The sequence below is a fragment of the Triticum aestivum genome, chromosome 3A, assembly GCF_018294505.1.
Source record: "Triticum aestivum cultivar Chinese Spring chromosome 3A, IWGSC CS RefSeq v2.1, whole genome shotgun sequence".
Lineage (NCBI taxonomy): Eukaryota > Viridiplantae > Streptophyta > Magnoliopsida > Poales > Poaceae > Triticum > Triticum aestivum.
In genome coordinates this window covers 235358904-235386828 of record NC_057800.1, presented here as the reverse complement: position 1 = coordinate 235386828, position 27925 = coordinate 235358904, and the positions used below count along the sequence as shown (strand labels likewise).

The 27925-nt window shown below is 46.1% G+C and overlaps 1 protein-coding gene across 1 annotated transcript; it reads right to left on the bottom strand.

Moving 5' to 3' along the window:
* Positions 1 to 14197: 14197 nt before the first annotated feature.
* On the bottom strand, positions 14198 to 26369 carry LOC123061092 (ATP-dependent Clp protease proteolytic subunit-related protein 4, chloroplastic). The gene is made up of 7 exons (XM_044484011.1): positions 26078 to 26369; positions 25782 to 25985; positions 25279 to 25334; positions 16362 to 16488; positions 15891 to 15968; positions 14547 to 14660; positions 14198 to 14458 (listed from the first exon to the last, which is right to left on the bottom strand). Exons 1-7 carry the CDS (start codon positions 26285 to 26287, stop codon positions 14390 to 14392), a joined length of 858 nt encoding a protein of 285 aa, XP_044339946.1. The 5' UTR covers positions 26288 to 26369; the 3' UTR covers positions 14198 to 14389.
* Between the last annotated feature and the right edge of the window lie 1556 nt (positions 26370 to 27925).

Sequence of the window (27925 nt, the reverse complement as noted above, 5' to 3'; positions counted from 1 at the left end):
CCGATGGCGGCGCCACGGTTCCGCACTTCACCAACCCGGCTGGGCTTTGCTGTGGCTGGTGTGAAGCCGTACGCGGCGTCATGCTCCTGCTGGACAGACTCCAACCGGTGATGTGTAGTAGCAAGCGTCTCGGCCTCGTCCAGTAGGCGCTTGCACCCCTCCTCAAGCTGGGCCAGGGCCTGGGTGGCGTTGGTGGCGTTAAGGTCGGTGGCAATGGGAATGCTGAGGTTCTGCATTATGGCGCGCAGCGGGTCGGGCACGCTGGCGCACTCCGCTGCGGCCTTGGTGGCAGTGACCTTCTTCGAGGTGCTAGAAGAAGCCGAGTCAGAGTCGGTGGCGAGCGCCTCCACCCAGACACAGAGATCCGGCACCCCGACGGAGATTTCGCCACCGAGGGGGACAAGCGAGTCGGTGACGTCGAGCACCCCGCTGGGGTACTTATTGGCTACGGATGCATCGGAGATGCGTAGCGCGTCGAAGGAGGCGATGAGCGAGTTGGTGGGGCCAGCCATTGGCGCGCTGGGCGCGGGGAATGCGCAGTGCGCAATGTGCTCGCCAAAGTCGATGAAGGGCCCCGTCTGGAACATGTCTCCGATCGGGACCTTGAGTTGCCCCACGGTGGGCGCCAACTGTCATGGTGGGCGCATGGCAGATGCCAAAGGATGTCTAAAGAGAGGGGCGGGCTCGAGGGCACCGATGGGCTCCGGAGGCAGGGTCGGCATCAGCGAGCAAGGGATGCAAGACATACCCAGGTTCGGGGCTCTCCGAAGAGATAACACCCCTTCTCCTGCCGAGTGTGATTTATATGTGGATGATACAAGCTTGCTCCTGGAGCTATTTTGGGGAGGAAGGAAGACAGGCCAGGGCATAGGTTGCTCCTTCTCCCTGTGTGTGTATTCAGCTGGTGATCTGATCGTATGTGCTCTCCCGTGCATGGAGGCATCCTGGGGGGGTTTATAGGCCAACCCCCCAGGATTACAATGGTAAAGTTACATGGTCGTGGAGCCGGGATGTTAGCGTCTGGGAAGCCGGAGCTGGGGCTTGCCGGGTACCAGGGTACGCCGGATTCTTCAGGCGCGGGCCCCGGTGCCAGAGGGCACTGTTCCCGATCTTGTCGTGCATCACGGAGTGGTTGAGCCGGCTCGGCTACAGTGGAACGTCGCCTGGTCGCCGTCGGCTTGCGTCAGCAGGATGGGGGATGCACTATAGCCACGCCGTCTGTGCTCAGCGGGGTAAGTGGCCCGCTGTTGCCTTGCTCATCTCTTCATGAGTACTTTTTCCGTCATACGCCCTGGACGGGACGGGAGCTGACCCATGGCCGGGTTGAGGGGCGCACTATGATTGCGCTTACTTGTCAAGGAATTCTTGACTCGCTAGGACCGGCAGCATGCGCGAGCGGATTTGGTCGGGTTGCGAGATTTGGCCGAATTGCGGGTCTTGGCCAGGTTGCGGAATCCGACCAAGGGCAATCCGGATTGAGGGTCGTTGCTAGCCTTGATGTTTTTGAAAAGGATCCGGGTTCCATTGCTTGCCAGGGGTTCATCCCCCCGACAAAGTATGTAGAAGAAAACTAAGCTATCCATATGTATCCATTCATGTAAAAAACAACAAAAATGGGGGCGAAATCATACCTTGTGGGCATTTCATCAAACACCTTGTGCGCACCGGCCGCCGACACAACAAATTGTGATCTCTCCGGCGCTTCAGTCTGCGGAAGCTCGACTGGACGCCCTGCAAGTTTCTTCTTCGGCCGCCTAAAAGAGTCATCTACCGCTTTGTTCTTCTTTCGGGACACCGTCGCCGCTGCCGCATTCGGTCGCTTGGAGACTCATACGTCTCCATTGTATCTATAATTTTTGATTGTTCCATGCCAATATTATACAACTTTCATATACTTTTGGCAACTTTTTATACTATTTTTGGGACTAACATATTGATCCAGTGCCAGTGTCAGTTCCTGTTTGTTGCATGTTTTTTGTTTCGTAGAAAATCCATATCAAATGGAGTCCAAACGGGATAAAAACTTACGGAGATTTTTTTGGAATATATGTGATTTTTGGGAAGAAGAATCAACGCGAGACGATGCCCGAGGGGCCATGAGGCAGGGAGGCGTGCCCCTGACCCTCGTGGCCACCTCGTAAGGTGGTTGGTGCCCTTCTTTCACTGCAAGAAAGCCAATATCTAGATACAAATCATGTTAAAATTTCAGCCCAATCGGAGTTACGGATCTCCGGGAATATAAGAAACGGTGAAAGGCTAGAATCTGGAAGGCAGAAAAACGCGGAAACAGATAGAGACATATCCAATCTCGGAGGGGCTCTCGCCCCTCCCATGCCATGGAAGCCAAGGACCAGAGGGGAAACCCTTATCCCATCTAGGGAGAAGGTCGAGGAAGAAGAAGAAGAAGGGGCTCTCTCCCCCTCTCTCTCCCGGTGGCGCCGGAACGCCGCTGGGGCCATCATCGTGTGACGGCGATCTACACCAACACCTCTATCATCTTCACCAACACCTTCATCACCTTCCCCCATCTATCTACAGCGGTCCACTCTCCCGCAACCTGCTGCACCCTCTACTTGGACATGGTGCTTTATTCTTCATATTATTATCCAATGATGTGTTGCCATCCTATGATGTCTGAGTAGATTTTCGTTGTCCTATCAGTAATTGGTAAATTGCTATGATTGGTTTAATTTGCTCGTGGTTATGTTGTTGTCCTTTGGTGCCCATCATATGAGCGCGCGCGTGGGTCATACCATAGGGTTAGTTGTATGTTGATAGTACTATGTATTGGAGGGCAAGAGTGACAGAAGCTTCAACCTAGCATAGAAATTAATGCATGCGGGATTGAAGGGGGACCAATATATCTTAATGCTATGGTTGGGTTTCATCTTAATGAACATTAGTAGTTATGGATGCTTGCTAATAGTTCCAATCATAAGTGCATAGAATTCCAAGTCAGGGATGACATGCTAGAAGTGGCCTCTCCCACATAGAACTTGCTATCGGTCTAGTAAAGTAGTCAATTGCTTAGGGACAATTTCGCAACTCCTACCACCACTTCTCCACACTCGCTATACTAACTTTATTGCTTCTTTACCTAAAACAGCCCCTAGGTTTTATTTGCGTGCTCTTTATATTCTTACAAACCTATCCCGTTACACCTACAAAGTACTTCTAGTTTCATACTTGTTCTAGGTAAAGCGAACATTAAGCGTGTGTAGAGTTGTATCGGTGGTCGATAGAACTTGAGGGAATATTTGTTCTACCTTTAGCTCCTCGTTGGGTTCGACACTCTTACTTATCGAAAGAGGCTACAATTGATCCCCTATACTTGTGGGTTATCAAGACCTTTTTCTGGCGCCGTTGCCGGGGAGCAATAGCGTGGGGTGAATATTCTCGTGTGTGCTTGTTTGCTTTATCACTAAGTGGATTTTATTTGTTGTTCTAAGTTGTTCTCTATCTTTAGTTATGGATATGGAACACGAAATACCAAAAAATAGGTTTACTTGCTACTCATGGAGATGGGGAACCTCCTAAACCCTCGATGCCCATTATGTGAAAGATATTATGCACTACTTCAATAATCCTGAGAAAACCCCATTCAATTATATAATGGGAGACACGTTGTCTCAACGTGAATACTTCAGGGATTATCGCTTGACTCAAAAAGGGAAACTATTATGGGATCAAATTTATATGTTGCATTGGTATGCTCAGCAACTATGCTTGTTGCTCTAGGATGAAGGCTCCACACCTTCCCTTTTCATGCAATTTTAATGATAATGAAACCTTAGCTTCTTATGCTAATGGTATATATGATTACTATGATGTGGAACGAATAGAAGAATTTGTTGCTTTTAAGGGTGCTTGTGAAATTGAATCTTTGTTTAAAGAGTTTGAAGATTTTGATGATTCAGTTTATAGACCTGAAAATTTAGATATCCTTAAATATTGCTATGAGAATTATAAATACAATTATGATATTAATGAATTTATTGAGAAAGTCTCCGTTGTCCGAGAAGAGACTAATATTTTGCAGGAGTCTATGGAAGAAGAAATTGATGAAACTGTGAGCTCATTGGATGAAAAAGATGATGAGGAGAGCGAAGAACAAAAGGAGGAAGATCGAATTAGCTACCCGTGCCCACCTTCTAATGAGAGTAACTCTCCAACTCATAAATTATTTAATGTCCCTTCGTTCTTACCGAAGGATGAATGCCATGATAATTTCTATGATCCTGTTGATTCGTTTGAAATATCCCTTTTTGATGAACTTGATGCTTGCTATTCTTGAGGCCAAGATGCCAATATGAATTATGCTTATGGATATGAACTTGCTATAGTTCCTTATGTTAAACATGAAATTTTTGCTATTATACCCACACATGATAGTCCTATTATCTTTTTGAATTCTCCAGACTACACTATAACGGAGAAGTTTGCCCTTATTAAGGATATATTGATGGGTTGCCTTTTACTACTACATATGATGATTTTGATAGATATAATATGCATGTGCTTGCTTCTCCTACTTGCAATTATTATGAGAGAGGAACTACATCTCCTCCCCTCCATGTTTCCAATATGATAAAATTGCAAGAAATTGTTTATACTATGCATTGGCCTTTACTATGTGTGCATGAATTGTTCTTTTATGACATGACGATGCATAGGAAGAGATTTAGACTTCGTTGTTGCATGATATATGTTACTTTTTGCTCACTACTAAATCACAAATCATTGTTAATTAAAATTGGCTTTGATATACCTTGGGATCCGGGTGGATCCATTACTTGAGCACTATATGCCTAGCTTAATGGCTTTAAAGAAAGCGCTGCCAGGGAGACAACCCGGAAGTTTTAGAGAGTCATTTATTTATGTTGTGTTCTTTTATAAAGTACAAATCAATTTTATTATAAAAATAATGTGCCAAGATTTGCCTTTAGGATGTTTACATCGCTTGTTGGTTTGTGCGGTGCAAAACAGAAACTTTGGCTATAGTGCGTGATTTTACATTTTTTTTGGAACATCAAATGGTTCTGAAAATTTTTGCACTGTCTTTCTATACAAATTGTTTATTTTTCCTAAATTTTTCAGAATTTTTGGAGAACCAGAAGTATGGTGAATGTTCAGATTACTCCAGACTATCCTGTTTAAGAGAGATTCTGTTTTTGATGCATAGTTTGCTTGTTTTGATGAAACTATCAATTTCTATCAGTGGATTAAGCCATGGAAAATTTATATTACAGTAGCTACAATGAAAAAACAAAATATGGATTGGTTTGCAACAGTACTTAGAGTAGTGATTTGCTTTATTATACTAACGGATCTTACCGAGCTTTCTGTTGAGTTTTGTGTGGATGAAGTGTTCGAAGATCGAGGATGTCTCAATGTGAGGAGAAGGAGGAGAGACAAGAGCTCAAGCTTGGTGATGCCCAAGGCACCCCTAGTAAATATTCAAGGATGCTCAAGCGTCTAAGCTTGGGGATGCGCCGGAAGGCATCCCATCTTTCTTCAACAAGTATCGGTATGTTTTCGGATTCGTTTCGTTCATGTGATATGTGCAAATCTTGGAGCGTCTTTTGAATTTAGTTTTCACTTTTCTTTGATGCACCATGATAGTATTAGATAGTCCATGGTTGATTTATAGAATGCTCTTTGCACTTCACTTATATCTTTTTAGTATGGCTTTATTAAATGCTTCATGTGCTTCAATTATATCATTTGAAGTTTGGATTGTCTGTTTCTCTTCACATAGAAAACCGCCATTTGTAGAATCCTCTTTTGCTTCACTTATATTTGTTAGAGTGTGGACATATATTTTTTAGAAAGAATTAAACTCTCTTGCTTCACTTATATCTATTTAGAGAGATGACAGGAATTGGTCATTCACATGGTTAGTCATAAAATCCTACATAAAACTTGTAGATCACTGAATATGATATGTTTGATTCCTTGCAATAGTTTTGCGATATAACGGTGGTGATATTAGAGTCATGCTAGTTGAGTAATTGTGAAATTGAGAAATACTTGTGTTGAGGTTTGCAAGTCACGTAGCATGCACGTATGGTAACTGTTGTGTGACAAATTTGAAGCATGAGGTGTTTCTTTGATTGCCTTCCTTATGAGTGGCGGTCGGGGATGAGCGATGGTCTTTTCCTACCAATCTATCCCCATAGGAGCATGTGCATAGTGCTTGGTTTTGATGACTTGTAGATTTTTGCAATAAGTATGTGAGTTCTTTATGACTAATGTTGAGTCCATGGATTATACGCACTCTCACCCTTCCATCATTGCTAGCCTCTTCGGTACCGTGCATTGCCCTTTCTCACCTAGAGAGTTGGTGCAAACTTCGCCGGTGCATCCAAACCCCGTGATATGATACACTCTATCACACATAAGCCTCCTTATATCTTCCTCAAAACAGCCACCATACCTACCTATTATGGCATTTCCATAGCCATTCCGAGATATATTGCCATGCAACTTCCATCATCATCATATACATGACTTGAGCATTCATTGTCATATTGCTTTGCATGATCGTAAGATAGCTAGCATGATGTTTTCATGGCTTGTCTGTTTTTTGATGTCATTGATATGCTAGATCATTGCACATCCCGGTACACCGCTGGAAGCATTCATATAGAGTCATACTTTGTTCTAGACAGTAGACATCGAGTTGTAATATTGAGTTGTAAGTAAATAAAAGTGTGATGATAATAATTATTAGAGCATTGCCCCAGTGAGGAAAGGATGATGGAGACTATGATTCCCCCACAAGTCGGGATGAGACTCCGGACTTTAAAAAATAAAAGAGGCCAAAGAAGCCCACCAAAACAAAAAAACAAAAAAACAAAAAAACAAAAAATGAGAGAAAAAGAGAGAAGGGGCAATGCTACTATCCTTTTACCACACTTGTGCTTCAGAGTAGCACCATGTTCTTCATATAGAGAGTCTCTTGAGTTATCACTTTCATATACTAGTGGGAATTTTCATTATAGAACTTGGCTTGTATATTCCGATGATGGGCTTCCTCAAATGCCCGAGGTCTTCATGAGCAAGCAAGTTGGATGCACACCCACTTAGTTCCCAGTTTGAGCTTTCATACACTTATAACTCGTAGTGCATCTGTCGCATGGCAATCCCTACTCCTCGCATTGACATCAATTGATGGGCATCTCCATAGCCCGTTGATTAGCAGCGTCGATGTGAGACTTTCTCCTTTTTGTCTTCTCCACACAACCTCCATCATCATATTCTATGTCCATGGCTCGCGCTCATATATTGCGTGAAGGTTGAAAAAGTTTGAGAATACTAAAGTATGAAACAATTGCTTGGCTTGTCATCGGGGTTGTGCATGATGAGAGCATTTTGTGTGAAGAAAATGAAGCATGGCCAAACTATTTGATTTTGTAGGGATGAGCTTTCTTTGGATATGTTATTTTGAGAGGACATAATTGCTTGGTTAGTATGCTTGAAGTATTATTGTCTTAATGTCAAATGCTAGACTATTGCTTTGAATCACTCGTGTCTTAATATCCATGCCATGATTACATTACATGATCAAGATTATGCTAGGTAGCATTCCACATCAAAAAGTATCTTTTTATCATTTACCTACTCGAGGACGAGCGGGAATTAAGCTTGGTGATGCTGATACATCTCCTTCGTATCTATAATTTTTGATTGTTCCATGCCAATATTATACAACTTTCATATACTTTTGGCAACTTTTTATACTATTTTTGGGACTAACATATTTTTCCAGTACTCAGTGCCAGTTCCTGTTTGTTGCATGTTTTTTTCGCAGAAAATCCATATCAAACAGAGTCCAAATGGTATAAAAACTTACGGAGATTTTTTTGGAATATATGTGATTTTTGGGAAGAAGAATCAATGCAAGACGATGCCCGATGGGGCCACGAGGCAGGGGCGCCCTAGGGGGGTGGGCGCGCCCCTGACCCTCGTGGCCACCCCGTAAGGCGGTTGGTGCCCTTCTTTCTCCGCAAGAAAGCCAATATACGGATACAAATCGTGTTAAAATTTCAGCCCAATCAGAGTTACAGATCTCTGGGAATGTAAGAAATGGTGAAAGGCCAGAATCTGGAAGGCAGAAAAACGCGGAAACAGAGAGACAGATCCAATCTCAGAGGGGCTCTCGCCCCTCCCATGCCATGGAAGCCAAGGACCAGAGGGGAAACCCTTCTCCCATCTAGGGAGAAGGTCAAGAAAGAAGAATAAGAAGGGGGGCTCTCTCCCCCTCTCTCCCGGTGGCGCCGGAACACCGCCGGGGCCATCATCGTGTGACGACGATCTACACCAACACCTCCGTCATCTTCACCAACACCTTCATCACTTTCCTCCATCTATCTACAGCGGTCCACTCTCCCGCAACCCATTGTACCCTGTACTTGAACATGGTGCTTTATTCTTCATATTATTATCCAATGATGTGTTGCCATCCTATGATGTCTGAGTAGATTTTCGTTGTCCTATCGGTAATTGGTGAATTGCTATGATTGGTTTAATTTGCTTGTGGTTATGTTGTTGTCCTTTGGTGCCCATCATATGAGCACGCACGTGGATCACACCATAGGGTTAGTTGTATGTTGATAGGACTATGTATTGGAGGGCAAGAGTGACAGAAGCTTCAACCTAGCATAGAAATTGATGCATACGGGATTGAAGGGGGACCAATATATCTTAATGCTATAGTTGGGTTTTACCTTAATGAACGTTAGTAGTTGCGGATGCTTGCTAATAGTTCCAATCATAAGTGCATAGAATTCCAAGTCAGGGATGATATGCTAGCAGTGGCCTCTCCCACATAAAACTTGCTATCGGTCTAGTAAAGTAGTCAATTGCTTAGGGACAATTTCGTAACTCCTACCACCACTTTTCCACACTCGTTATACTAACTTTATTGCTTCTTTACCTAAAACGGCCCCTAGTTTTTATTTATGTGCTCTTTATATTCTTGCAAACCTATCCCATTACAGCTAAAAAGTACTTCTAGTTTCATACTTGTTCTAGGTAAAGCGAACGTTAAGCGTGCGTAGAGTTGTATCGGTGGTTGATAGAACTTGAGGGAATATTTGTTCTACCTTTAGCTCCTCGTTGGGTTCGACACTCTTACTTATCGAAAGAGGCTACAATTGATCCCCTATACTTGTGGGTTATCAGAGACGAGGGCCCATGGCTTCACGGCGGGCGACGGCGCGACGCCACCCTGCGAGGTCGTCCGTGGCGCCATGAAAAGGTCGCGCGCAAGACCGGTGCTTGGAGGAGGTCCGCCGACGGAGAAGCCGAAAGCTCAACCCCGCACTAGGGTTTGCGGCAGCGACAGCGGTGGAGGGGTCGCGGGTGTAGGGAGTGGTTAGGGGGATGTCGATGCGGCCTTCCATTGGTCGAATTTCGTCAGCGGCGGCGCAGGGCGGGGCGAAGGCAGGGCGGCCGGAGAGGTTCGCGGCAGTTGGTCACTCGCGCGCGAATGTCCAGCGCGAGGGAGCGGGCGGACGAAATAAGAGGGGCGTGATGTCGTTTTCCTCCGTGTGATGAACCCATTATACCAGGCGCGCGAATGTTGCGCGGCTACTGAAGCGCCGATTACGACCCCACGCACGCAAAAACACTATTTTTTCCAGCGCGCGGCTAAGAGAGCGCGTTTGTTGGAGATGCTCTAATGTGCACCCCGGCGTTTTTTAGGGTATGCTTAGGCGTACCATAGCTTTTATAGAAGGCGGAAACTTAATTACAAGAACACTGTCACTCGCCGCGAACAACAAGGGTAGCATGAACACCACACCCCGACAAGTCCGAAGACATCCACCACACGACCAAACAAAAATTACAAAGCGAAAGAGTGTTGGGGAACATTGCATGGAAAACAAAGCAAAAATCTGCGCACACGCAAGATCTATCCATGGAGATGCATAGCTACGAGAGGGAAGAGTGTGTCTACATACGCTCGTAGACCGTCAAGCGGAAGCGTTTATCAATGTGGTTGATGTAGTCGTACACCTTCATGATCCGCCCGATCAAGTACCGAACGTACGACACCTCCGTGTTCAGCACACGTACAGCTCGATAATGTCCTCGCTTTCTTGATCCAGCAAGACGGGTGAAGTAGTAGATGAGTTTCGGCAACACGCCGGTGTGGTGACGGTGGTGATGCAACTATCTCCGTAGGGCTTCGCCAAGCACTTCGAAAATATGACCGAGGATGAACTAGAGGGAGAGGGGCGCCACACACGGCTAGGGAATCATGGTGTGTGTTTCCCCTCTCCCTCCTCTCATATATATAGGTGGAGGGGAGGGGAGGCAGCCCTAGGGTGCCCCCAAAGGGGTCGGCAGCCAGCCCTAGTGGCCCGCCCTAGGTGCGCCCCCTTCCTTTCTTGGCGCTCGAGGAGAAGGCAGGAGGGGAGGCGCCCACCCCTTTCCTTTCTCTCATGTGGAGGGGAAGGCAGGATGGGCTAGCACTCCTCCCTTTCCTTCCCTAGGGTTGCCTTCCATGAGGAGGGGCGCGCCAGCCCTATGTGGGCTGGTGTGCTCTCCCTCGTTGGCCCAACAAGCCCAATAACTACTCGTGGCCTCTCGGAACCCCTTCCGGTACTCCGATAAGACTCTTGTGCATTCTGAAACCTTTTCGGAGATCAAATAGTATCGTCCTATGTATCAATCTTTACCTCCGGACCATTCTAGAGCTCCTCGACATGTCTGTGATCTCATCTGGGACTCCTAACAGCATTCGGTCATCAACTCACATAACTCATATAATACTATATCATCAATAAACATCAAACGTGCGGACCATATGGGTTCAAGAATGATGTAGACATGACCGAGACACCTCTCCGGTTAATAACCAATAGCAGGACCTAGATGTTTATATTGATTCCTACATATTCTACAAAGATCTTTATCGATCGGATGTGGAGTTTCTACACCCAGGAGCAAATGCTCCTAGTGTGAACAGTAAAATCAAATAAACTAAAAAACAATTCAAAAAATTCTGAAATTTTTTTGTGCCATACTTTCACAAATGTTTGTTGTGCCTGCAAAATTTCATCGCAAAATCATATTGGTCGAAGGCGTGGTAAAAAAACAAAATTGATGCTCCGAAAATGTTACTTACAAAAGCATTTTGGAGCTCTGATTTTGTTTTTTTACACGCCTTCCACCAATGTGATTTCGCGATGAAATTTTGCGTGCACGACAAACATTTATGAAAGTATGTCGCAAAATAATTTCAGAATTTTTTGAACATTTTTTCTATTTTTTTGATTTTACTATTCATACCAGGAGCATTTGCTCCTGGGTGTAGAAAGGTACTTCCTTTATCGATCGAACATTTATGACAACATACGTAATTCCCTTTGTCTGTCGGTATGTTACTTGCCTGAGATTCGATCGTCGGTATCTTCATACCTAGTTAAATCTCGTTACCGCAAGTCTCTTTACTCATTCTGTAATACATCATCTTGTAACTAACTCCTTAATCACTTTCTTGCAAGTTTCTTGTGATGTGTATTACCGAGAGGGCCCAGAGATACCTCTCCGATACACTGAGCGACAAATCCCAATCTCGATCCATGCCAACTCAATAGACACTTTCGGAGATACCTGTAGAGCATCTTTATGATCACTCAGTTACATTGTGACATTTGATGGCACACAATGTATTCTTCTAGTATTCGGGAGTTGCATGATCTCATGGTCGAAGGAATATGTATTTGACATTAAGAAAGCAGTAGCAATAAACTGAACGATCATATGCTAAGCTAATGGATGAGTCTTGTCCATCACATCATTCTCCTAATGATGTGCCTCCGTTATCAAATGACAACTCATGTCTATGGCTAGGGAACCTTAACCATCTTTTGATCAACGAGCTAGTCTAGTAGAGACTCACTAGGGACTCTGTATTGTCTATATATTCACACATGTATTTACATTTCCAATCAATACAATTATATCATGAATAATAAACATTTATCATGATTAAGGAAATATAATAATAACAACTCTATTATTGCCTTTAGGGCATATTTCCATCAGTCTCCCACTTGCACTAGAGTCAATAATCTAGTTCACATCGCCATGTGATTAACACCCATAGTTCACATCGCCATGTGACTAACACCCAAAGAGTTTACTAGTCAATAATCTAGTTCACATCGCTATGTGATTAATACCCAAAGAGTACTAAGGTGTGATCATGTTTTGCTTGTGAGAGAGGTTTACCCAACGGGTCTGCAATATTCAGATCCATATGTATTTTGCAAATTTCTATGTTTACAATGCTCTGCATGGAGCTACTCTAACTAATTGCTCCCACTTTCAATACGTATCCAGATTAAGACTCAGAGTCATATGAATCGGTGTCAAAGCTTGCAACGATGTAACCCTTTATGACGAACTCTTTATCACCTCCATAATCGAGAAACATTTCCCTAGTCCTCTTAGGTAACTAAGGATAATTTTGACCGCTGTCCAGTGATCCACTCCTGGATCACTATTGTACCCCCTTGCCAAACTCATGTCAAGTTACACAACAGGTTTGGTACACAGCATGGCATACTTTATAGAACCTATGGCTAAGGCATAGGGAATAACCTTCATTCTCTCTATATCATGATTAAGGAAATATAATAATAACAATTTTATTATTGCCTTTAGGGAATATTTCCATCAAAGAGTTTGTCCTAACTAACTGAAAACAACACCGCATCTCGACCAACGCCAGACACCTCCAGACACTACAATGTCTTTGGGCGCACTGAATGCCTGAGAGGAGGTGGCAATTAAATGGTGGGACTTGATCGGATCCGAGAAACACAATGTCTTGGGCGCACTGGCGATGGTCGTACATAGCGTCATCAAGGATCAAGAAAGGACCACGACGAACACCGAAGGAGAGCAACGAGGAACCAAAGACGTGCCTCCAAACACACTGCTCTCAACAAAGAAGCGACGTCGAGGACGCCGCCATCGTGTCGATCCAACCGAATTGAGGCTTTCGCCCGGAGACACCCACCACTCCAACTGGGCGAGAAGAATGTCGAATCTACCTCGACAACAACTCTAAGGAGGGGTATGCCACCCACGGGCGGCATCGTAGTCGGCCCGACCAAAGCCGAGCAAGATTTTCATCCGAGCATCACACATTTCCACACCACGAAAGAATCAGCAAGCACCATCCATGTGGCCTCACACCGTAGCTTCATGCCATGTAGCCGCCAGCCGAGGACCGCCGACAGACCGTGCGATAGAGAGAAACGCGGCCCAACCAACATCTCCAACATAGCCGAAGAACAATAGCCACCAACAATTCCAGCAAGGGCCAGGACCGCCCGCGGCGGTTGTCACCCACACTAAGGGACAACCTTGTGACGACCCAATACTTCTTGATGAACAACTCCCACGCCGACATCATTGAGAGAGCACCGCCACTTGCTACAGAACCCAGGAGAATTTTAGGGAGTATTAGAGAAGTTGGGAACCGGAGCAAAGTATAGATGCTCCGATGCCAAATTTGTCCGAGCGTAAATAAATTATGGTGGGAGCATGGATAGTTAGAGTAAAATTATGATGGTAGAGGTGAGAGCATGTTTCCCTTTATTTTTTTTAGACTAGTCACAATGAGAAGTAACTTAGACTAGTAACATTACATTTTACTAGACTATGTTACTACTTTCACAGTGGGTAGTAATATGTGTGTTGTCCTGTTATAGTTCATTTATTAGCCTATAGACTCATTTGTCTTGATATGTGTGATGTTACAATAACTAACTAAGTTACCACCATCACCTCTTTTATCATTAAATATGTGCCACATAAGCAAAATTATCTTAAAAAGTGTGACGTTACTTCCACTGTGATCAGCCTTACCAATGATGTGTCCCATCTAGTTGACATTTGGCATTGACTACATCGGAGAGAAAATGACAAGTTGGCACTAATGTTAAATGCTAATGATGTTGGCAAATTTGACATCGTAAACATTGTGGGTGGAAGCCATAATGCTCAGAGGCTCGGCTCGCTACAGTGGAGCTCAACGGCTTTTTCCATGTGGAATTTTTCATTGCCATATCATGCAAAGTTTTTGTCCTATGCTTAAGTTAAGCTCCCTGACGTGAATAGTTTTAATCGTAGCTACGCTTAATATGGGGAGGAGGGAGTAGAGAAACAAGACTGAAAGTAAAACCATTTGGAATCACAGCTCAAGGAACCAGATCGACCCAACCATAGAAACAAGAGCATTATTGAGCCACGAAATCAAAACGGCAATCCCGTACCAGAATTCCCCAGCCTAACACTTCTGCATTGCATTTGCCTATCCAAAAAATCTTGCTACAAAAATACGCCTACGTGTAACACCCCATTGTTAAATTAATTCTTTCTTGACTTCGGACACGAGGCCGGCATCTGTTTGGCTTTTCACATTGTGCAGCACCTGTAGAATTGCAATGGCGTTTCACTGATGAGTTGCTCTTAAAACAGGTTCGTTTTGCTTGCAATGGGTGGGATTCGTGAGAACATACCTTGTCAATGATACCGTAATCCACTGCCTCGCTTGGGCTGAAGTATTTAGGCCGTCTGATGTCTCGAGCAATCTCTTCCATTGGTTTACCAATGTGTCTTGACAGCAGCTTAACCTGAACAGCATAAAGAAGAGTCAGAAAACTCATTATACCGAACCAATGGCCTCGAATAATTGAATCTCCCTTCAGCTCTCTCTTTGTGGTCAATTAGTGTGATCTATGTATCGTGGATGAAAACAGTGCAAACAAACATCTTCCAAATCACAAGGTTTTATCATCATTTCAGTACAAAATAGTAAGACCATATGAGGCCACACCATATTTCATGCAAAGCAACTACACCCTCTGTTTCTAAATATAAGACCTTTTAGAGTTTTCAATAGGGACTACATACGGATGTATAGCCATATTTTAGAGTGTAGATTCACTCATTTTGCTCCGTATGTGGTCCATATTGAAATCTCTAAAAAGACTTATATTAGGAACAGAGGGAGTAGATTCTTGCCCACATCAGGTCAAGAAGCAATCATTATCCATAGGAAAATTTGGTTTCCAGTAAATTTGCATGTGACCATGCTTTTTTTTACATGGATCGCTGTTGGAATGACTAAATATTGAGATGTCATTATCATTTCCTAGTACAGAAAGCAAAAATATAACCATAAACTATGATACTTCTACATCCCTGTATGGGCAATATGCTTAATTTTCTTTTATTGAAAAATGCTTACTTATTCAGGATCCAGGGCCCTCTACACAAACAGGGATCCCCTATGACAGCAACCATTGTCCTCTCCCCAAAGCCATAAGCCTATATTTCCATACCATGTGGACACCCTAGAGATTTTTCTAAAATATATGCAGGTTGTACTGCTAATGAAAGATTATCAAATACTCCGCCTGTCCCATTAATGACCTTTTTTGACACAATCAGTGTCAAAAAAGGTCTTACATTATGAGACGGAGGGAGTATCTGAGAGCTCATTCAAGCCAGGAACTATGACTGAAGTTGATACAAGGAATGCTACACAGGGAACTAGTGCATACTTCATGTGCTGTGACCGTGGCAACGTTTGGAAATTGAATGAAGCATCTTCAATCTTCAAACCATGAAGACATTTACAAATAATAGAGCAGATGTTGTACAACAAAATCCTTACTGCCACTGCTATTGATTATCAAAAACCAAAGAATTGAAGAAAATAGGAGTCTAGAATTGCACAAGTTGGTATGAGCCCATGGTAACTAGAATAATATGAACATGTTAACAGTAAATAATGCTGAATTAGTTTGACTTCAAACTGAGGTTATCAGCTCTTTCTTTCCGGAAGAAGTGAAAAGTACCATTTCTATCTTCACATTTCGTATTTCCTTTCTTGCTATGTCAACATCTGTCGCCTGACCTTGAAATCGACCAATTGGCTGCACATTGCAGGTCAGAAGCGTAAGACAATCTAGCCTCATATTTATAAACAAGAATAAGGATCTTGTACACAGCTAAGTGTGTTAACAAAAGAAGTATCGGCGTGTTTTTTGGTGCCCAAGCAAACTAAACCAAGATTTTAACTATCGATTTTTTTTAGAGGAGCTATCGAAAATTTTGGTCGCACATGCATTGGAATTGGATGAAGGGGCATGTGCATTCCAACACGGCAAAAATGGCAATATCCATACCCTGTGTGCATATACTTACCACAATCTAAGAAGGATATAATACGATATTCTGCCTTCATCATCTAATTACTCGTGTGCAGTATAACCATCTAAGATAGAAATTAATACGTTATCTCTATCATCAAAAGGAACAGAAATAACCTGCTTCATCATTATCGTCGATGATGGAAGTGCGGCACGGTTACCTTTAGCACCAGCAGCCAAGAGTAAAGCAGCTTCTCCCCATGCATTGCCAATACAGAGTGTGAAAATTGGAATTTTGACATACCTGCATTTGGTGAATACATATAAGACAGCATTGCAAAAGTATTGCTGGAATTGCTAGGATACATGCATTTTTTTCGAAAAGGAGGATGACCCCCGGCCTCTGCATCAAGACAATGCATGCAGCCATTTTATTAATTATTCACCAAGACCTTACAAAGTAATACATCAACAAGTCTAAAGCCACCATCTTGGCAACAACTGCCGCTACTCCTATCAACTGGATGAAGGGGTGCAGATTGTCAGGGCCGCCCAGACCTCATACCAAAGTCCAACATGTAAAGCCAGAGGCCCCAACCAAGCCGAATTGCTGGGTATGGGTCACACATTGGTCCGGCGCACTCTCAGCGAGCATCGCATGCGCACACTGCAGAGACCGTCGCCGCCGTCTTCCACCAATCCATCTTCAGAGAAGATACTGACGCATCACCTTGCCAGGCCTGCCGACGACACCACCACAGCGCCAAACGACGCCACCTCCCTACGCGCGTCCATCATCACACATCCGTCGCCGAGACCTTGGTACGCCACGTCGTCGATGTGTCACATGAAACGCCGATCCACCGCGGAAACCAACCGCTGGTCCCTAGAGCCAATGTTGTAACGCCCCGAGACCATTGTGCCAGGTGTCTTCCAGTTATTCGCTGTTGTTGCCTTGTCATTCGCTTGCGTGTTGCATCTTGTCATGTCATCATGTGCTTTGCATCATCATGTTTTCAAAACTTGCATTCGTCCAGATTCCCCAGTTCCGTCCGTTGTCCGTTCTGAGCCCAGACACACTTGCACGCGCCCGCGGCACGTCCGAAATAGTATTTTATAAGTGGCCGGAAAATGTTCTCGGAATGGGTTGAAAGTTGGCGTGCGGTGTTGTTTTGTTGCCGGCAGGCCGCCTGCCAAGTTTCATCGCATTTGGAGTCCGTTTGACGCCCCAACGGATAACTATAGCGGCATTATAGTCGGTCAAACGTCGGACGTTTTCGGTCTTCGAAAACAGTCGCCGAGCCTCTCCTCTTCTCTCTTCTCAGCCCTTTGCCTTCTGCACTACCTCTCACCGCCAGGCCCTACCTAACCTCTCTCGTCAGCCCGCGGACCTCCTCCCGCGCGCGTCCGAAATCTGTCCCGGACCCGACCCGGACAGTCGGTACCGCTGTGTCCGGATCAACCCCAAACATCTACAAAACGTCACCGTTTTCTCATTTGGACTCCCTAAGCTTTTATTTCGCGACCATCCGATTCCGATCAGAGGGACCGAGGTAGCCCCTAACCTAATCTGTGATGTATATATAGTCCACCCTTAGTCATTTTGGACAAACCCTAAAATCTAGGGACTTTGTCCCGTTGAGCCGCCACCACCTACCGCATCTACCTCGGGATCCCCTTCTCCTCATTTTTCCTCCACCCACCAACGGGAGCCCGAGCCCCTTCTCCCAGACCCCGAGCACTCGATCCACCTCGCCGTTGCCTCCTCCAAATTCGATCGGGAGAGGAGATCCCGATCTGAAGCTTCCTTGCGCCCGTGCCGAGGCCTTGCCTCTTCCTCCTCTGCCCGACACCCACCGTCCTCGCAGCCTCCCGTTGCCGCGACCCCGTTCGCCTCGTCGGGCCGAAGCTCGTCGTCGCCGCTCCTCCTCCGCAACCTCGAGCTCCCTGCCTCCTCGCGCCTTCCTTCCCTGCTCCCAAAGTCAGCCACGAGCGAGCGCCCGAGCCCCTGTCGAGCTCTTCCTCTGCTCGCGCAGCAGCATCTCGTCTTCGTCACCATGCGCCGCTGTCCAGGCCAGTTCCCGTCGCCCCCGCATTCTTCTTTTCTCCCGTGCTCCTACCTCGTCTCACCTCAGTCTCCCTCACTCTGTTTTGGACCAGGGGCCCCGCGCCATGGAGCTCCATGTCCACCGGCTCGCCTCCGCTTTGATCCGGCAGGGAACGAGACCCCGGCGATCTCTCGCGGCCGGATCCAGCCACCCCGACGCCCTGTGCCCTCGGGCCCCGCCGGACCTCCTTCTTCCGTGCCATGTCTCGCCGACACCATGCCTCACCTTCGCCTCGGAAACGTAGCAGTTCCGCCGTTGACCGAGCCACTCGCCCGCGCAAGGCCTGCTCTGCTCCCGCCAGCGACCTGCAGCCCAACCCCGCCTCAAGCGGCGCCGCCTTCACAGGACGACCGCGCCAAGTACAGCGCCACCTCGCCCCGCGGCGTCGACCTGCTGCTAGCGCCCCTGTCGAGCCTCTCTGCTTCGCCCGCTCGCTCCCCGCGTTGACCCGTTCCAGTGCCAGCAAGAACAAGCGCCAAGGCCCAGCGTGCCCTGCCAGGCCGGCCTGCTTCCCCTCCGAACTGGGCCTGGCCCATGGGTGAGGCCCCCCCCCCCCCCCCGAGCGCCCTCCTTTTTTTTCTCCGTTGGGCCAGCCAGTTTTGGCCCATATCATTTTTTTCCCTGCCTGCGATTTTAGCCTTTATTCCAGAGACGACTGTTTTACAGAAACCCTCCTGTTCATGCATATTTTATCTCCCAAACGGTGCATCATATTAAAACAAGTTATATATGAAAAATGCTTAGAATTATGTGTAGTTTAATAATATGCCACTTTCATCTATGTTTAAAATGCTTAAAATGTTGTTTGTTTAAATTTTGCCCTTGCCATGCTAAAATGCTTTTTTTCTTAACTAAATAACCGTAACTCGGTTTGTAACAAACTTTATATGTAAATGGGGTGGAAAAATGCATAGTTTAACATGGTGGCCTCACTTTGCATGTTTAACAACCCTAAAATTGTGTTTAGGGCAGAACAGTACCAAACCTAATATATGCATATGAGGAGTTTCCGGACTTGTTGTTTTGTTGTTCCAGCCTCATTTAAACTTGCCTAGATTAGATAGTTTCATCATGCTTCACCTCTTGCCATGCTAACAACATTTAACCTTGTTGGGTGCATAAACAAGATCGAACTAAATAAGTCACGTGGTGTTTCGTCATGCCATGCTCCACTTAATTTGTAGGGTTGTTTGTGCATTTTGCCATGCCATGCCTTCTTAAACCGGACATGCATCATACTTGTTTGCGCATCGTGCCATGCTTATGTGATGTTGGTTTACTATGTGTTTGCTTTCTTTCCGGTGTACTTCTTCTCGGTAATCCGGTAACGTCGTGTGTGTGAGGATCCATTCGACTACGTCCGTTTGTCTTCTTCATGGACTCGTCCTTCTTCCTTGCGGGATCTCAGGCAAGATGACCATACCCTCGAAATCACTTCTATCTTTGCTTGCTAGATGCTCGCTCTTTTGCTATGCCTATGCTGCGATACCTACCACTTGCTTATCATGCCTCCCATATTGTTAAGTCAAGCCTCTAACACACCTTGTCCTAGCAAACCGTTGTTTGGCTATGTTACCGCCTTACTCAGCCCCTCTTATAGCGTTGTTAGTTGCAGATGAAGATTGGAGTTGTTCCATGTTTGGAACATGGATGTTTTGTTGGGATATCACAATATCTCTTATTTAATTAATGCATATATATACTTGGTAAAGGGTGGAAGGCTCGGCCTTATGCCTGGTGTTTTGTTCCACTCTTGCCGCCCTAGTTTTCCGTCATATCGGTGTTATGTTCCCGGTTTTCGCGTTCCTTACACGGTTGGGTTATAATGGAACCCCTTGACAATTCGCTTTGAATAAAACTCCTCCATCAAGGCCCAACTTGGTTTTACCATTCGCCACCTAGCCTTTTTTTCCCTTGGGTTAGGCCAGCCCAAGGGTCATCTTTATTTTAACCCCCCCCCCCGGGCCAGTGCTTGTTCTAAGTGTTGGTCCAAACTAGAGCCCCTTGCAGCGCCACCTCGGGGAAACTCGAGGGCTGGTTTTAGTTGTACAGATTGCTTATCCGGTGTTGCCTTGAGAATGAGATATGTGCAGCTCCTATCGGGATGTCGGCGCATCGGGCGGTCTTGCTGGACTTCTTTTACCATTGTCGAGGATGTCTTGTAACCGGGATGCCGAGTCTGATCGGATTGTCTTGGGAGAAGGAATATCCTTCATTGACCGTGAGAGCTTGTGATGGGCTAAGTTGGGACACCCCTGCAGGGATTTGAACTTTCGAAAGCCGTGCCCGCGGTTATGGGCAGATGGGAATTTGTTAATGTCCGGTTGTAGAAAACCTGAAGATGATCTTAATTAAATCCACCGTGTGTAACCGTGATGGTCTCTTCTCGGCGGAGACCGGGAAGTGAACACGGTGTTGGAGTTATGCTTGACGTAGGTTGTTCTAGGATCACTTCTTGATCATAGATTTATCGACCGTGCTTTGCCTTCTCTTCTCGCTCTCATTTGCATATGTTAGCCACCATATATGCTAGTCGCTTGTTGCAGCTCCACATCATACCTTTACCCTACCCATAAGCTTAAATAGTCTTGATCGCGAGGGTGTGAGATTGCTGAGTCCCCGTGACTCATAGATACTTCCAAAACCAGTTTGCAGGTGCCGATGATACCATGCAGGTGACGCAACCAAGCTCAAGGAGGAGCTCTATGAAGATCTTGTCCTTTGTGTTGTTTTGTTCTAGTCGATCAGTAGTGGAGCCCAGTTGGGACGATTGGGGATCTGTGTAGCATTTGGGGTAGTCTTCTTTTATTTTGGTTCCGTAGTCGGACCTTGTATGTATCTGGATGATGTACTGCTTTATTCATGTATTGTTGTGAAGTGGCGGTTGTAAGCCAACTATGTATCTCTTTCCCTTATGTATTACATGGGTTGTGTGAAGATTACCTCACTTGCGACATTGCTTTCAATGCGGTTATGCCTCTAAGTCGTGCTTCGACACGTGGGAGATATAGCCGCATCGAGGGCGTTATAAATGCACACCTCCAAGAATGACGCCCCAAGGGGGGAACGACACAAAAGTGCCGCCGTCATCCGATCAACTGATCTAGGATTTCCCCCGGAGGTAGCGGATAGAGGTGTGGAGCATCTCCACGGCAATGCCTTCAACAAGGGGACGACACAGAAGAGTGCCTCCATCGCCGGCCTTGGCAACTACTCGAGAGCAGGGTTTTCACCCAGATCTGCTCAACGAACATCCAGCCTGCATCATGTGCATGGAACCGCCACCGCGCAGCGAGCAGGCCACTCCGACCAGATCAGATCTGACCGGAGGACAGACCACGCCTGCAGCCGGCCCATCCTCCACGCCGCCACCACCGGACAGGAAGGCCTCACCAAGGAGCCACCGCCCCGGATACATGGATCGCGGCCGCTATACCAACGCCGAGGAGCCGGAAAAGGGCCCCGCCGCCGCCTTCCCCGGAGACATCCGGACTTTGCCGGAGGGTGCCTCAGGCGGCGACGAGGGGAGGAAGATGTGGCTGGGGAGGAAGGTGCGGCGGAGGCGGTGTCAGCCGAGGAGGGATCTGGTGGCGGTGTTGGGTGGCGGCGGCGGCGCTAGATGAGTCCTAGGTCACGAGGTCTAGTCCCCTGTCCTCGGTAGCTGTCTTGAATACTCTACTTAATTGCCGAAATTGAGAATACGATCAAGAGCTTAGGCGCAGCTCTAGGATACATGCATATCTTTAGACATGATTAAGAACTGAGAATATCTTTTTGGATGAGGGAGTAAGGTATTGACAATGGCTCTTAAAATAACAGAATTTTTAATAAACAGTTCGCAGTAGTTGTGTCCCACTACTCACTTCTGCCATTAGAAGTTACAACTACTCAAAAATGCCATCATTCCATGAGATGCTTGCTCAAAAATGCCATTAGACACATAAAAAATGCCATCATTCCATCATATGTCTGCTCAAAAATGTCATTGGGCACCGTTACGGTCAAACCCGTTGACCATGTTATATGACCAAAATACCCCTAGACCCACATGTCAGCTCTCTCTATCTCATAATGATAAGTGTGGCCTCCACTTGTCAGGAGTAAGCAAGCGAATAATTTTACAGGAAAATAAGAACATTGTTGGGGATCGAGTGGGACCCACACTTTACCGTAGTGAGATAGAGGGAGAGCTAACATGGGGGTCCATTGGTATTTTAGTCATATAACATGGTAAACGGGCTTTGAGCTGACAGTAGTGGTGTAGTGACACTTTTGAGCATGTGCCTAATGAATCAATGGCATTTTTGAGCAGTCGAAACTCCTAGTGGCAATACTGAGTAGTGGGACACAATTAGTGGCATAATTGATAAAGAACCTTTCTACATAAGCTGTTTCCAGGACTCGAACCCGTGACTTCATGGTCACAAGGCAACAGCCTTTACCGTTGCGCCAAGGCAACTTTCCTAACTTCGACTAACAAAATATGTAAATTATTGATATTGTCAATATGAAAATAGTAGCAGTAGATTCACCATATTGAATTTCCAACACAAAAAATAACCATATTAAATGTGTATGTGATAATATTCTTATAGCCTTTTAGAAATATTTCCATATAAATCAGTCGCCAAGGATGCATCTTGGAGGCTGTCGTGTGTCCAAATCTTTATATATTTGTGATGCAGGGGAGTGTTGGCAACTTGGCATAGCTTTGGCATGCACAGAGCCACAGATCATAACGATAGCTGAATATGTATGCACAGTTTGTCCCAAACAATTACCCTATATTAATAATCATGCAAAATGGGAGAAGTGAGCTAGCATTTGGCCAAGAAAGATAATGTTGGTCCATAACACAGTTCAAGTGTATCAGAGGAGAATTGGGTGCAAGTGATGAGTTAGAAACAGGGAGTTGGGGCTTGTGACTCGGTTAAGGTCTTATGGGAGAGATAGTGTGATCAGTCAGGAGGGAGCATCAAGTGCCGTTTTATCCTCTTCTATGTCAACTCTAGGCTCTTGCACACTAGGGGTCAAGGTTACATTATTTGGGGCTTGTTCCCAGACACCAGTGACCACCAGTCCTCCACATCAAACAACCCTGCGGAGAAAGAAGGGGCAGCCCGGTGCACGTTGCTCCCGCTTGCGCAGGGTTCGGGGAAGGGTCCGACCACTTTGGGTCTATAGTACGCAGCCTTTCCCCACATTTCTGCAAGAGGCTGTTTCCAGGACTTGAACCCGTGACCTCATGGTCACAAGGCGACAGCTTTACCGCTGCGCCAAGGCTCCCCTTCTAACAACCCTGCGGAGAACATGGGCAGAAATATGGAAGTGATGAAGATGAGGGTAAACTATGTGGGAAATAATAATAACGCTCTTCTACACTATGTTTTAACACTCCTACAAAATGTTTTTCATTAATAGTAAAAAGGATATTTGTGAGTAAACCGAGCCAGACGCAGTTGTCGTTCCCCCACTGGCTCGAAAAAAGGGGACGAGTTGGAGAAATATTATTGTCGTTTGATGAAGGTTTGAATACAACAAATCTGCATGTGTTCACATCTGATATCATTTATTGCACGACACAGCGTAGAAATAGTCCACCTGACTAATGGTTATGAAGGCAAAGGCAAGATTGCTCTAGACTTCTTCTACAGTAACAGTAAGCTCATATTTGTGACCACCAATAATTCTATATGTAACTTAAAGGGCGATGATTCCACATTTTACCAACAAAATGCAATTAATGAGGTCCTGCAGTATTCATACCTTCAGCATGTCAAAAACAATATTGCACATTTCATATGAAGAAAGAACTAGCAGCTAGTATAGAAGTCATGATCGGTTAAAAATGAGTAAATTGCACAAAACCACCACTTTGAAGGCTAGGTTTGCGAAAAACACTACAATACATTTTTTTTGCAAAAAACACCATGTCCACGGTAACCTTTTTGCCAAAAACACTGATCGGCGGATCTTGCTCAGTTAAGTGAGTTTATGACAAATGGGGCCCGCCAGTCAGGCCGACATGGCACAGCCTAAGTAACGGCGACATTGGCTAACGTTATCATCATGTGTGGCCCCGTGGGGTCCACTTGTCATTGAAACAAAAAGAAAACTGATTCGTCAACCTCCCGTCGCGCTCGCTCCTGCCGCGCACGCTGCTCGCCCGGGCCGCCGCGCCCGCTGCTCGCCGCGGCCGCCGTGCCTCGCTGCTCGCCACGGCCGCCGCGCCTCGCTGCTCGCCGCCGCCGCCGCGCCTCGCTGCTCGCCGCCGCCTCCGCGCCTCGCTGCTGCCGCGCCCGCTGCTCGCCGCCGCCGCCGCACCTGCTGCGTGCTCGCTGTTCGCCGCACCCGCTGCGCCCCGCTGCCTGCTCGCCGCGCCGCTGCATGCTCGCTGTTCGCTGCAACCGCCGCGCCCGCTGCCTGCTGCTCACTGCCGCGGCCCGTCCCAACCCCGACCGAGGTCGCCCGTCCTGCCCCCAGACGAGGCAGAGCCCGCCATAGTCGTTGCACGCAAATTGTTCGATGGAATGCCCAGGAGAGGCTTGTTAGGCTGACAAGCAGGCCCCATGTCCAGCAAACGTTTTCATGTAACGGTGTGAGAAATTGGTGCCACGTCAGCCTGACTGGCGGGCCCCATTTGTCATGAACTCACTTAACTGAGCAAGATCCGCCGATCAGTGTTTTTTGCAAAAAGATTACCATAGACATGGTGTTTTTTGCAAAAAAAAAATGTATTGTAGTGTTTTTCGCAAACCTAGCCTTCAAAGTGGTGGTTTTGTGCAATTTACTCGTTAAAAATGCACAAAATAACGGCAAGGGGGATGTAATCTAGAGGAATTAGTTACAGAAAAAGGTACTCTCTCCGATCCAAAATAAGTGTCATGGTTTTAGTTCAAACGAAAACCACGACACTTATTTTGGAACAAAGGGAGCACATGCGTAAAAAGAGGTGAGCATGGGGAAAAACGTAGGCAGGAATTGACCTCATAGCATCATATACAGCAAAAGCTTCCGTCTCGTAACCCAATTTCTCGCCATTCTAAACAAGGAGATAAATGTATTAGTGCAATCTGAAGACCTAAAATAGAACAAAATTCTGGTAGTACATTGAAGATTATCGAGTTGTTACAGATAATGTGCTGCAAGAAAAAAGAGAACTTAACAAACTGTAGGTGAAAGATATAAGCAAATTTTCATTTTTTAGATCATTATAACTTCCGAAGTCTGACCTCCCTATGATCATTTTCAACAAAATATGCATAACTGCATGCTATCTGAATCATCCAACGACTAGTAAAAGAAGTTGAACGGGTTAACATATTATGCTAATCGGGTATTAAAGATCGACATACTCCACAGGCTACCCTCAATTGAGGTGCATTTCATACCTAAGCATTAACTATCAAGGCTAGAAGGAGGTTTTGGAGACACGCTCATTTCTGTAGCAACAATCATATGTAGCAATAGGTGGAGCAGAAGCACCGACCTTGGTAGTGCCGGTGGAGTTGATGTACATGTAGATGGGCTTCTCCGCGTCCTCGTACTGAAGGTAGAGGAACTCGGCGAGCATGAGCTCCGTCACCGACGGCACGAGGCACATCCCCAGGTACACGATCCTGTTCTTGTAAAGGAACGAGGCCAAATCCGGCGGCGGCTGCTCAAACGCTGTTCCCCTCAGGAACGGGATAACCTGCCAAGCAAGAAGACGGCAATCAGTTTACCCAGCTGGATGAGCCATGGTGCAGATTCAGCCAGGAAGCAGCGATGTGCAGCTCCTCGTACCATCGCGACGACATCCCTGGTGCCGCGGCCACCGGCGGGGTCCGGGTGGGGGGTCAGGAAGCGCTGCTTGGGGGTGGCGGCGACGAAGGCGGGGGAGGCAGCGAGCGCGCGCGGACGGGCCGCGAGGCGGAGGTGGGGGGAGGGGGAGGAGGGGAGGGCGGTGGGAGGGGAGAACAGGGCGCGGGCGTCGAGGGCGGCGACCGCCTCCATGGCGTGGCAGTTTGGGGGAGCGAGCTGAGCTGAGCTGAGGAGGAGCGGATAAGCCCCGGCGGTCGGGGGTTTGTGGTTCGGGCCGACGGCTACACTGGGCATGAAGAAAATCGGCTATTTGCCACTTTGAACACGCGGCTTCGCAAAAATGTCATTCTTTTTTTTAAAGTACATCAATGACTTATCATATTTTTATAAAAGATAAAATATATGTACAAGAAGTCTGTTCTAATGCGAAAAAAAGTCAAACGCGAATACACAATGACACGTAGGAGTCTATAAGCTAACTTCTCACAAAACGGTGTATCATGTCATTTCTGTTGCCACTTTTAATATGGGCTTTGCGAATAAAGTACCAATGTCATTTCCTCCTTTTTATTCATTTTTATTTTATTTTTTATTTACACACAGATGAAAGGACTAGACTACTCCTGGCTTGTCCAACTTTATCTATTTTCGTTGCTTGGTGTGGTAGAAATGCTTCGAAGCAGGCTCTCGCCACCATAGCTCGTCCACGCCTTCGCGCGCCTTCGAAGCTCGCCATTGCTTGCTCGCTCACGCTTGCGTCCCGCCAAAACTCTTCTTTGCCTCCCCATCACGGTAGCGTGTTGTCGCAGCACAACCACACTTGCGCCTGCCGTCGCAGCTCGGCCACGCCTAAGCTCACCGATGTAGCTCTCAAGCGACGTGTTAGAGGAGTGGCGGAGGCGGCGACCAACAGCAACACCAGTGTCCAGTGGCACGACGGGCGGCGGCAGCTGAACCCTTTTGAAGGTTCTTGGGGGAAGGAGGAGAAGACGTTTAGATGTGTGTTGGTGCTGAAGATGGATTGCAATCCACACTTGTTCACGGATTGCAATTTTGGCAATTACATCAAGATTAGAAGTCATGTTTAATTCCACATCCAGTATAAGTTTGCTGGATTCGCGGTAGCTTATTCCAACACTAAGGAAATGGAGTTAGCTGGAAATGGCAAAAACCATTATTATCACACCTCCAAAATAAAATACTACAACAAACAGGAATGAAGAGTAAAAGTTCATTGACTCATTTTCATATGGAATATGCAGGGGAATGAAGGAATACTTTGTCACTATTTCAGATCTTCCAACCCGATTACTTCATGCTGCATAAACAGTGGATATTGTCTTAATACAATTAAGTAGCAGCTCATAATTATTTTCTAGTTTTCTAAGATTCCTTGCACCAGACCAAGCTCACATGTAGAGTTGAAAGGATTGATACGGTCGACTAAAGGGGGTGAATAGGAGACTATAAATTTTAATTTTTCTTGTCAGTTTCAAGGTTTAGCGGATAATTAAGGTTCACTAAATATGCAACTAGGTGGTCACAACCTATATGACAAGCAGGCTTAAAGCTAAATATGCTAGGCAACAAACTAATTAGCAAGCCAACAAGCAAACAAAGCAAAGTAAAGTGCCGGAAATGATTAACCACAAGTGAGACGAGGACGTGGATTTTATCCCAAAGTTCACTCTTCCTTGGGGAAGAGCTATCTCCATTTGGAGCGGTGCCAGAGCCAAAGCTTGTGGAACGCCACCGAAGGCTCACCGTAATATCTTTCGAGTCACCCCCAACGGATGAGCCTTGAATCACTCAGGATTTGTCTTGAAGGCG